The 12135-nt window shown below is 48.4% G+C and overlaps 1 protein-coding gene across 2 annotated transcripts in view; it reads right to left on the reverse strand.

Annotated features, from left to right (window-relative positions):
• GRIPAP1 (GRIP1 associated protein 1) overlaps window positions 1-12135 on the reverse strand; it is a 66066-nt gene that overhangs the window by 49455 nt on the left and 4476 nt on the right. For both annotated transcript variants that reach the window (XM_080988103.1, XM_080988104.1), the window contains exons 2-10: window positions 11020-11086; window positions 9672-9733; window positions 9477-9503; window positions 8112-8219; window positions 7024-7177; window positions 5746-5969; window positions 3731-3778; window positions 3557-3588; window positions 2987-3034 (exon numbers count right to left, since the gene is read on the reverse strand). In XM_080988103.1, coding sequence (XP_080844229.1) covers window positions 2987-3034; window positions 3557-3588; window positions 3731-3778; window positions 5746-5969; window positions 7024-7177; window positions 8112-8219; window positions 9477-9503; window positions 9672-9733; window positions 11020-11086 — 770 coding nt within the window. The remainder of the gene's footprint in view (window positions 1-2986; window positions 3035-3556; window positions 3589-3730; window positions 3779-5745; window positions 5970-7023; window positions 7178-8111; window positions 8220-9476; window positions 9504-9671; window positions 9734-11019; window positions 11087-12135) is intronic.

Genomic DNA, 12135 nt, shown 5'->3' on the forward strand with positions numbered 1-12135 from the left:
GCTAGTTAGCCTACCACAAACTGGTCAAGCCACCTTTAGCTACAAGAGAACAGGAGTTCTCCGCAGCAGCCACCCAGACTGCACAAACCCCTTGCCTCCTGCGTGCCCCTATCTCACTTTGAAAACCTTCCTTGTTCAGGTGAGCCTTCAGCTTGCTTTCTGCCCAGTTCTGTTCCTGCACAATTCTAACCATGTCTATTCAGAAGTTGGCCCACTGAATTCACTGGGGCTTACTCCCAAATTCAGCGAGGTTAGCGTTGCAGCCTTAACCTCTCTGACTACAGCATGTTGCCCAGTTGCGGTTCGATATTGTACTGCATTACTATGAGTGTCCTGTGCTCTTTGCATTGCTTGCAACATGTCGTGAAACTGAGGCATCAGATCAAGGCCTGCATTTTAAAATGAGCTTAAAAAATATATTTGCAAATGTTTGTATGTCTCATGCCAGGCATAAAGCAGCTGGCTAAGTACTTTGGCAGTTGTTTATCTCCTTGAACAGGGCCCCCCTGATTTATAGCAGTACCTCAAAGTTGTAAAAGGGAATTACAGGCTGGGAGCAAAGGTCATACTGACCATACATATTACAGAATACAATCAAGCTGCAAAAACACTAATTAAGAGTTGGTAAATAGTAAGAAATAATACCAGGTGCCTCCCATTAGACTCGAGCCATATTTTCATAAGGTTAAAGGGCAAGAGCTAATAGGAACAGCAGCTGGCTGGGGAAAGAGAGTTGTAAACTGAAGAGGCTTCTCTCTGAAACTGTTTCCTTTTTACTTTGAAACTGTTCCTTTCCTTCTAAAAATCTATCTATGTTAATGTATGAAATATATTGGCTTGAATGTAATTATGCAAAGGATTTAGAAAGTAAGAAATGTTAGATTCTTATGTTAGATTCTTATTTCATTGATGGTGTGTGAGAAGGTGAACCCAAGATCTCTGTTTAAGATAAAATTTAAAACCATGAGCCATCTGTTTTGGAGTGAATAGGGCAATAGGGCAATAGGGCAAAGATGATCTGGTAATTAAGGTGCCTTGTCGAGGCAAATGTAAGATATATGGCTACTTGTCTGCCATTTATGGATAGAAGGAAATATAGCTCTTTGTCTCCCATAAAAGGTAATAGGAAATGGGTGTATCTTTTATGATTGGTTCTAGCAAACAGCCAATAGGAATTTCAACCAGGCTGATTGGACAGAGGCAGCCAAAGGAGGAGCAAGGGGGCTGGGCTGAGGAAATATAAGTGCTGGCCATCAGGGCTGGAGTGGGCAGAGCTTTGGTAACCATATACCACTGTGTCTCTCATTTATTTGTCTGACAAATAAATTATTATTTTACCGTATTTTTCGCTCCATAGGACGCACTTTTTTCCCTTCAAAAATGAAGGGAAAATGTGTGTGCGTCCTATGGAGCGAAGACGCCATAGCCCCGCGACCCACTCCCGGCTGGAGAGGTGACGCGTGGCTATGGCAGGAGCCTCTACAGCCCCGCGTCACCTCTCCAGCCGGGAGAGCGCGCGCGGGGCTAAAGAAGCACCCCGCAACCCTCTCCCGGCTGGAGAGGTGACGCGCGGCTATTGAGGCTCCTGCCATAGCCGCCCGTCACCTCTCCAGCCGGGAGAGCGCGCGCGGGGCTAAAGCAGCCCCCCGCGACCCTCTCCCGGCTGGAGAGGTGACGCGCGGCTATAGAGGCTCCTGCCATAGCCGCCCGTCACCTCTCCAGCCGGGAGAGCGCGCGCGGGGCTAAAGCAGCCCCCCGCGACCCTCTCCCGGCTGGAGAGGTGACGGGCGGCTATGGCAGGAGCCTCTATAGCCGCGCATCACCTCTCCAGCCGGGAGAGTGCGCGCGGCCCCGCAACCCTCTCCCGGCTGGAGAGGTGACGCGCGGCTATAGAGGCTCCTGCCATAGCCGTCCGTCACCTCTCCAGCCGGGAGAGCGCGCGCGGGGCTAAAGAAGCCATAGCCCCGCGACCCTCTCCCGGCTGGAGAGGTGACGGACGGCTATGGCAGGAGCCTCTCCACTGCTCCCTGAACTGCTCTTTGGGGCTGGTGGTGGGCTTCCCCCCGCCAGCCCCAAAGAGCAGGTCGAAAGGAACCTGAAGCCTGGAGAGCGAGAGGGGTCAGTGCACACCGACCCCTCTCGCTCTCCAGGCTTCCAAGGTAGCCGCCTGAACGCACCTTAAACGGCACCTTGTTTTAGAGCGGGAAAACAAGAGGGGGAAAGTTCTCCCCCTCTCTGCACAGCGCCTCCTGCCACTTCGCTGAAGGGGCGCTGGGCAGAGAGGGGGAGAATTTTTTTTTCTTGTTCTCCCCCCTCTAAAACAAAGTGCGTCCTATTGTCCGGTGCGTCCTATGGTGCGAAAAATACGGTAATTTCTCTATTGCTGCGTTGAATATTTCATTCCAGCTAAGCGTTAACCACAAGCAGGGTACTACAAAACTGCCTTAAGCACTCTTCTCACAGTGGAAAGTCAAGGTTTAAAATGGGTAAATAAAGCACAATAAAATGGGTGGAGGCTGGGAAGAACGCAACATTTCCTGGCACAGTGCAATGCAGGAACGTTCCTGGGCTTCCTGGGTATGTGCCCGTGTGCCTTTGCTCCAGCCCAACCAGGCATGCAACGCAGCTCATTCCACTCATTGACTGGCCCTCGCAATCTCACCTTCCTGGTCCCAGCCTGCCAGGCTACAAGTAATGCCACCAGCCTTTTGTGGTCTTCTGCTGGTCAAGGCTGCAGCCACCAGCAGTGACTTCCACCATTGCCTACTGCTCACTTTGCCCCTCCAGGAGTCTTTGCTCCACCCAGGGGACTTTCTGCCATGGCCTTGTCCAAACTGTGAACCAATAATAATAATTTATTATTTATTCCCCGCCCATCTGACTGGGTTTCCAATCACTGTGTGTATGTGGGAACCACTAGCTAGGGTCCAAAAACAACCAGAGACCTACGTTTGGGAAACCCTGCTCTAGGAAACTTGCTCCATACCTGCTGTCATTGTAGAGAGCTTCCTTTTCGGTCTGAAGCCGCAGAAAGCTAAGAAGGGGGGAGGCAAGACAGAGGGAAATGTTAAACACATGCATCAGGGTAGGTTTCCCAAAAGGACACGCTGTCCTAAACACAGCAAGAACTCCCCCCACAGTACAGTGGTACCTCGGATTAAGAACTTAATTCATTCTGGAGGTCCGTTCTTAACCTGAAACTGTTCTTAACCTGAAGCACCACTTTAGCTAATGGGGCTTCATCCTGAAACACAGTTCTTAACCTGAGGTACTATTTCTGCGTTAGCGGAGTCTGTAACCTGAAGCATCTGTAACCCGAGGTACCACTGTATTTTATGCTGTTGAAGTGTTATATGAGAATATATAATAAAGATATGCATATACATAAACCCAAATCAAACCAGTTGCAGAATGTCAGATTCCAGATTCTACAAAGATGCAGAACAGACTCAGCCCTGCCTGTAACACTCCTCCGTGTCAATGCCCAATGATAGGAAGCACGCTTATTAGCTGGGTGTGGCAGAAAGTCCTGACTGCTAATAAGAAAGAAACTTACCTCTCCTGTTTCTTCTTGAGCTTCTCAGCCAGCTGTACAGGGGAGAGAATGGGCTGTGAGTTCCCAATGGCAACCATGACCGCCCCTCAAAAACATCCATGCCGCCCACCCATTCCACTTTCCCTGCCCACAAGAAGTGGAAAGCACACACAGGTGTTTACATCTCCTCCTTACCTTGCTGAGTTCTTGCTGCAACCGAGACATCTCTGTCGTCTTGCATGCCTACAGGAGGCAAACAAAAGCACACATTTCTCCAGGGTTCAGAGTGCTTCTCCTCCCTCCCTCTCTCTCTCTCTCTTTCTCTCTCTCTCTCAGAAAACCATTCCAGCACCCCTGCCAAGTCTGCAACAGCCTTCACAATCAAGCTGTACTGGCTGGGGCTAAGGGAAGCTGTAATCCACAACGTTCGGAGCACACCTGGTTGGCAAAGCCTGGTCCATAAGGGAACAGCTGGCTTAGTGCAGCAGCAAGAGAGAGGCAAGACCTTCGCTCTTCATTTCCACCACCAAAAAACTAGGGCTGACTCGGAGGTGAAATCCCCAAAAAGGGTGTTACTTTTTTTCTGTATGCCACAACAGCTGCGAGAATTTTATTAGCGAAGAACTGGAAGAAACAGGATTTACCAACTATCGAAGAATGGCAGATGAAGATGATGGACTATATGGAACTTGCCAAACTGACTGGGAGACTCCAGGACCAGAGAGAAGAGATGGTGGAAGAAGATTGGAAGAAATTTAAAGAATATTTGAAAATATAGAATAGTTTTGGAAGTGGATATAGGCTGTAGGATTAGAAGTAGAACACAGTGTATTTTAAAATAGTATTACTTGTAAGGGATAAAATGTTACGATTTTCATGGTAAAAGTAAGTGTGATTAAAAAAATGGTTTAAAATTATGATATATGTAAACTGCTAAAGATGAGGTAAAATGAAAATCAGATGGGAGAACTTGGGGAAGCTCACCTAACAATGTTTAGAAAAAATAAGAATAAGACAAGAATTAGTTTGTATTGTCTGTTTTTCTGTTTGTGTTGTTAAGTTGTGGTATAAAATAAAAAAAATTGAAGAAAAAAAAGAAACTAGGGTGACTCAGCCCCCAATATAGACAAATTCATAGAAGAGTGGGCTATCAGCGGCTTCTAGCCACGATGGCTAAGCTCTGCCTCCACTGTTAGCGGCTTCTTGGTCTCTGAACACCAGCTGCTGGCAATCACAAGCCGAGAGAAAGGTCCCACTTCCCATAGACCTCTGGTTGGCCCCTGTGAGAACAGGGCGCAGGAGGAAGTGCGCAACAGCCGGGAAGAAACACTGAATGACTTGCAGCACCCAGATCAGGGCCAGTTCCCCTGGAGCGCAGTTGGCACAGGGATGCTTAGCCGGGGAGTAGATGGCAGAAAACTGGAGAATGCTTAATCTTCCTGAAAATAAGCGGTTTCCAGCTGTACAGGTTAAAGTTAATGATAGACTAAGATTAAAAATTAGGATTAAAGATGTTTAAAGAAATGGAAATTTGATATTAAGAGGGAAAATTTTAACGTTATATGATACTAAGACCAAAGATCAGGTTTAAAGAAGTTGAAGTTATATATTTCAATATCTTATTAAAGCTAAAGATTGGGATTAAAAAAGTGGAAAAGAAATTGCTGGACAAATAATTTGGATTGGAATACAAAAGAGGGAGGTATGAGGAAGTCCAGAAAATAAGTAACTAAAAAACGGAAATGGAAAAGAGAGATTGTTTTTAATTGTTATGTTTTTCTGTTTTTTTATTGTTGAATCTTGTTTTTTTTTGTTTGTTTGTGTTTTTGTTATATGTACTGTGTATGCTTTTCTTTTCTTTCTTTGTTGTTTAAAACTTTAATAAAAATTATTTTAAAAAAAAAAGAAAAAAAAAGAGAATGCTTAATCTTTTCCCTTGGTCAGCACAAGGCTTGAACAGTAGCCCTTGGCCCAGAAACCCAAGCTCCCTGCCATGTCTTGCTGGGCTCTCCAGCAAGGGTTTTTGGAGGGGAGACCAGAACTACGTTTAATTTGCTGAGCATCTGAATTCCAGAAGGGGGTGCAAAAGAAGCAGCTCTCCTTGCAGGCTGCTTTTGACCAGCTCAAGATGCCGCTCCTGGCTAGAAGCCAAAGGCTGGCAAGAGGATGGCAGCAGAACCCAATGGTGCCTCCTCCACACGCCCACGCACCTCAAGGCTCTGCAGCTGCTCCTTCAGGAGCCGTTTCTCCTCCCGCTCTGTCTGCCACTTCAGTTCCACCTCGGACAGGAGCTGCTGGGAGGTGCTGCTGTCAGCTGCCTGCGGCTCTGAACCAGCCTGGCCAGCAGGAGGAGACTCCACGGAGGCGTCGCCCTCCCCGCCACCTCGGTCTTCTCCCTGCCGGGCCACTTCCTTCTCATAGCGCTCCTGCAAAGCTGAGGAACAAGAGCCGCCGCTGTGGGTCCCCAGATTCAACCCAGATTGCCTCCAAAGCCCCATCCCCATCTCAACCAGTGCCCCTTTGCCCTGCAAAATTATTATTGGAAACCAGCCTTTTGAAAATGGTGCCAAGCGCTTTGCCATCGCTACAGTCGTGGGCCTGAGAAAGACTGGCAAAGTGCTCGCTTCGGCAGCACATATACTAAAATTGGAACGATACAGAGAAGAGAAAGACTGGCAAGAGTCAAGACCACCCAATTTCAGATCTGAGACAGGATCTGAACTCTGGAGGCTCCAACCTCCCAGGAGGAAGCTAGGGAACCTATGGCCTCCAAGCGTTGCTGGGCTCCAGCTCCAAGGAGCCCCAGAAAGCACGGCCGATGATCAGGGATGATGGGAGTTATAGTCCAACAATATCTGGAGGACCACAGGTTTGTGTGTTCTGCTGCAGGCAAGGAACTCTCTCTAGACCAGGGGTTGGCAAGGTTTACCTCGCCTGGGCTGGTTCACTACAGCAGAGATCCCTTTGTGGGCTGGATCGCGCGCACGCCTGCGATTTCCAACATCTGCATCTGCGCAGACAAGATTTCTGGCACCGCAGAAGCGAGTTGCCGCACCACACCGTGCCGGTTTAGTGCGGGGACTCGCCAAGCAGGTGGCTCAGTTCGTGAGTGGCTCTTGGGCTGGTTAAACCACCCCCATGGGTCGCTTGTGGCCCATGGGCCTTAGGTTGTTGACCCCTGATCTTGACAAATACAGGACTGGGAGGACAGTTCATCATGCACATGGGTTATACAACAGATACATGGTCAGGGCTGGAGAAGCTACAGCCCTTCAGGATGTTGCTGGACTCCAACTCCCATCTCCCCTGACCACTCACTGGCTGAGGGTGATGGAAGTTACAACCCAACAGTATCGAGAGGCCACCAGATGTTCACTCCTGGCTCTTGGTGCTCCACTTTGTTGGTCTTCCGCTGCATCCAACCAACCACATTTCCCGGACTTTCTTGTGTTTATTCTGAGCAAGCCCAGCCCAATGCAGAGCAGTACCTGCCATGTTCTTCTGCAGTGCAGCATTCTCTGCCTGGAGCCTCAGCAGCTCCCCATCCGCAGGACTTGCTGGGGGGGCCCCTTCAGGGGCTGCTGGCCCCCCTTCCCGGAGACTCTTGTTCTCCTTCTCCAACTGCTCGATCTGGGCACACAGCTGGGTTAGAGAGACCAGAGGGTTAACTGCGGGCAACAGCACAGTCTTCAGGGAAACGGGGAGGCATTTGCAGCTGATCCATCTGGGCAGAAACAGGGACACTGCTACACCAGGATCTTCTTTCCCAGAGGAAGCAACAGCTACCTGCACCCTTCCGAAGAACAGTCGTTGGAGCCAGCCCTGTTCCAGCATGACGACTGCACAGCTCTTTTGCTCCTCTGACTGTTCTTTGGAAAGGTGCAGGTAAGGGCTGCAACAGCTCCAACTTCACAGGTCTGGAAATAAACCCATGATTGTATCAAAAACTCCTGCCCACATTAATTAACCCACACTATCCAAATTACAGTAACGCTGCGGCTAACAAGGTGCCGCCCACACAGGAAAGCATTCAGTAACTCGGTCTCTATGACTCAAGCAACACACAATGGCGAGGGAGGAGGGGAGGTGAAACCCTGTACTGGTGCCACCTACCAGTCTGACTGCCCAGCTGGGGCACAGGAGTAAAATGTATTATTTCATAAACCCAAAGGAAGCCAAGCAATCAGGGAGACAGCTCTTGACAGCTGGTCCTTTGGCACATCTACCATGCTCTCTGTCTGGTACGCTATTTTGTTAAGCTGTGGTCCCCATGAAAAAGGGTGTAATAATAATAAATTTTATTTATACTCTCCCCCAGTGCAGGGGGACACAAGATCTTAGAGGAGGAAGTATCTCCTTGTGGCCACAGCTGTGGATGGAAGACTAAAAACACAGCATCATATACACAGTTAGCCTACTGTGTTCTGACAACAGTGTGATTCTTGTGCTCCTGTGAACGTCCATGCCAGAATTCTGGGCGGCTCATCAGCGACTCTCAATGCCATGTTGTGCCTCACAGCAGCGCCCTCTGGCAGGCCCCTAGCACTACTGCAGAAGCAACTTCAGCAGTCAGTACCTTGGACAGCTCCTGCATGAGAGTGCTGTTTTGCAGCCTGAAGTCATCCTCCTGGCTGTGCAGTTTTCCCTGAAGCATTTCATTCTCACTAAGCAAGGCATCCACCTCCTGTGGGGGGAAAGAGAGAATTCAATGATACCTCAGACACAAGCCCTGTGGTGCTCATCGTCCCTCCACTAGGGGCCAGCACCTAATCCACAAGCAGAAGATTTGTTTGCTTGTTTCCCAACCACAAGAGGAAATGCCCCTACTTACTATCTTCCTGTTAGCTTCCTGCCTTTCTCCCAGTAACATACAGAGCCACTCAGCCTAGGCAAGTGGTACTTACCCATAGGCAGAGTGCCGCAACCTATAGGATGGGTAGCAGAGGTACTTGATTGGACAAGGGTGTAACTGGAAGGGAGGGAAGGGGGAGGAAAACCCGACCCCCCTTCTACATTTTAGTGGAAGATATTTGGAAGGCATTATTCCTACTCAAGTGTCCACTGCCAGTTCCCAGATCTTCTCCCTACTTGACACTTAAAGGTAAAGGTAAAGGGACCCCTGACCATTAGGTCCAGTTGTGGCCGACTCTGGGGTGGCTAGAATGACTAAGCCGCTTCTGGCGAGCCAGAGCAGCGCATGGAAACACCGTTTACCTTCCCGCCAGAGAGGTACCTATTAATCTACTTGCACTTTTTGGCGTGCTTTCGAACTGCTAGGTTGGCAGGAGCAGGGACCAAGCAACGGGAGCTCACCCCATCGCGGGTATTCGAACCGCCGACCTTCTGATCGCCAAGTCCTAGGCTCTGTGGTTCAACCCACAGCGCCAACTGCATCCCTACTTGACACTTGGAGCCAGATATAATCACACAAAAAGTAGCTGTGTCACTATATCCTGAATCTTCAAATGGCCCATCTTCCCAGAATGCTAGATCTTTTTCAAGATCTGGGGTGGAGAAGGGCTGGGTAGGGAAATCAGTTTTTTTCGGGGGGGGGGTAGGGCTGCTTCCACCTCAGCTTAGGTTATTGATACTCCCAACGAATGGGGAGGCGGACCTTCATCAGGGGAAAGGAGGCCTTGCAGAGCAGGGGCACATGAACTGGATCTCCCGCCACCTCTAGGCCAAGTCTGACAGGTGGAAAGGGTCAGTCACCCTACCCAGATGCCTGCTAGTGTGGCAGGTAGGTGTGTGGTCTGGCGAAAACAGGTGGACTAAATGGGGGGACCTGGTGGGCTCAGATAGGCCCACAAGCTGGAGGTGCTCCCCAAACCATTGATAGATGGATGATCAAATGAAGATGTTGGTGGGAGAGATGGAGTTGACCTTGGCAGGATGATAATTGGGAGCACCCACAGCAAGCAACACATGCAAGAAGCCTTACCTGAGCCTTCTTGCTCTTATTCAGAGCCTGGGAAAGAGAGAAATTGGTTAATAATACATCAATAGGAAGGTGGGAAAACAGTTATCATTACACCCCAGAGTCAGAGTCAATTATTTCTATGGCAGGGTGTACCCACTTGTTCCCATGTGGTTCCCCCACTCCCTTCCACACATCCACTGCAATGAAGAACTTTACCTTCTGAGCTTTGGTAAATTCCTTATCCAAATAGGTCACCCGTTGCCGAAGACCATTTAATTCTAAAGATATCAAAGGAACAAAGGATCAGAATTGAAGAAGTACTTTAGAGAGAGGGCCGCTGGTTTTCTATGATTCTGTACTTGTAGAACACGACATGAACTCTGGTATCTGACACAGAACTCAAATCTCAACATTTTAAATACATGCATATAAAAGAGCAAGTTTCGTGTCCTCTCTTGTAACCGCATTTCAGAAGCAGAGTGTGTGTATGTTTCTGCTGCAGTGAGATGTTTTTCCTGGTCTTTGGAAATGGCAGAGAGACCACAGGCTCAGGGAGCACGGCAGCCAAACGGGAGTGTCAGGGGAAAGTTTCACAAGAGGTAAGAAGGCATAGAAAGATGTTAGGCCTTCCAACAGTGCACAGAGAGCAGTCAGCCAGTCATCTTAAGGAAGGCAAAAGCAGCCAAAAGAAGGACAAAGGACGAAAGAGGATGCCAGTAGCGATTGGTTGAGGTGGAACCCCACTTCGTATCTGATGGCAAGGCTAGAGAGCTTCAATCTGGAGAGGGAAGTTGTCTGTTTGGCAACCTCTTCATCCCTTGTCCAAGGATGCGGGGGGACTGGCAAGCCCCTGGAACTTCAGCATAGTTTATTCTGCTTCTGCTACTTATAGGAAGGTAAGAGGCTGTGGTTAGGCCACCAACACCCAACCCTCTAACCACAGGAAAGGTGATGTGGCAATGTGCTTCAATTTTACAATTTCACCAGGCACTGCCTGTACACTTCCAAGCATGCCTTTGCAATCATATGGACTACTGGTGGTTTTTAATGAAAGCTGAATTCTGTGGTCAACATCAGATCCCACCCCCCCTTCCTTTTGGTTTTTTTTGCGCTCCAACAAAACCACAACACACAGGTAGCCTGGTGTGTACAGAAAATACCACTCCTACTTAATATTTTCCTCCTGCAACCATTATTTTCCTTAAAATTCCAGACTCTACAACAGTTCCGTTGTGAAACACAGAACAGAGCACATGTTACATGTGTGCAACTATTAACATAAATAAATAGGAGTCAAGGTGATTGTGATACTTTAATCCAGCCTTTCTCAACCTGTGAGTCCCCTGATGTTGTTGAACTACAACTCCCATCACCCCTAGCTAGCAAGGCCAGAGCTCAGGGATGATGGGAGTTGTGGTCCAACAACATCTGGGGACCCACAGGTTGAGAACTGCTGCTTTAATCTCAGTTGCAGAACACAGAAGCCTGTGAACAGCATGCTGTACCCAGTAACCAGAGATACTGGCAGTCTCAAGGGGCTGGCAGGGAAAGGTCCGCTTCTTACCAGCAGTGTTTTTGCGGAGTTCATCAGAAAGCTGGTAATTCTGAGTCCGAAGTTCCAGTAGCTGAGCCTAGCAAGAGAAACAGTAAAGAATGAAGAAGCTGGCAGGGCCAGTCAATGCAGAACTCTGGCCAGGTTTGCAGCCAAGAGCCCAGGGCTTTTTCCACTGATCAAGCCGGGAACATGAGTTCCTTGGGAAACAATGCGTGGGACGCTTTTTGAATTGTGGACAATGTAATCCAAATCTTATTTCATCTGTCCTCAACCTTTAGGAAATAAGCCTGCACTACTCTCATTTTGCAGATGTGAGGCCCAGAAATCATAGAATCATAGAGTTGGAAGGGATCAAAAGGGTCATCTAGTCCAGTGTTTTTTCAACCACTGTTCCGCGGCACACTAGTGTGCCGCGAGATGTTGCCTGGTGTGCCGTGGGAAAAATTGAAAAATTTGAAAGATTAAAAAAAAAAAATAGTCAAATTTTCGCCCACTAGGCGGGCACCGGACTGTGTCCACCCTATTTTCCATCCGTCCTGGGTGGGGATCAGATCGGATGGGATCGGATGAGAGCGGACAGGCGGTCCGCTCTCATCCGATTCCCCATAGAAAGCAGCGGGGCTCTGACATCTCCCTCTCCGCACACAGTGCAGAGACGCAGCTGTCATCCGCCGGCTCAGCGGGGATCAGTGGATCGATCCCCGCTGAGCAGACAACGGTCCACAATGTTCGATTCCAGCCAGAATATCAGCTTTGTGTTCAGCCAAACAGGCCCAGGTTGCGCACTGAATAAAGTATTTTATAATTTTTCATATTTCTGTTTACTTACTATTTCATAATAAAGTAATTATAAAATACTTTCTTTGTGTTTATTTGATTCCTATTCAAGAGAATTACTTTATATATAGTCAATATAGGCACAGAGTTAATTTTTTTAACATTTTCTAATGGTGGTGTGCCTCGTGATTTTTTTCATGAAACAAGTGTGCCTTTGCCCAAAAAAGGTTGAAAAACACTGATCTAGTCCAACCCCTTGCAATGTTAAGAATATTTTGCCCAACATGGGGCTCAAACCCACAACCCTGAGAAGAAGAGTCTCATAATAATAATAAAGTAGTAGTAGTA

Source organism: Podarcis pityusensis (assembly GCF_964106645.2).
Source record: "Podarcis pityusensis genome assembly, chromosome: 17".
In the NCBI taxonomy this organism is placed as follows: domain Eukaryota; kingdom Metazoa; phylum Chordata; class Lepidosauria; order Squamata; family Lacertidae; genus Podarcis; species Podarcis pityusensis.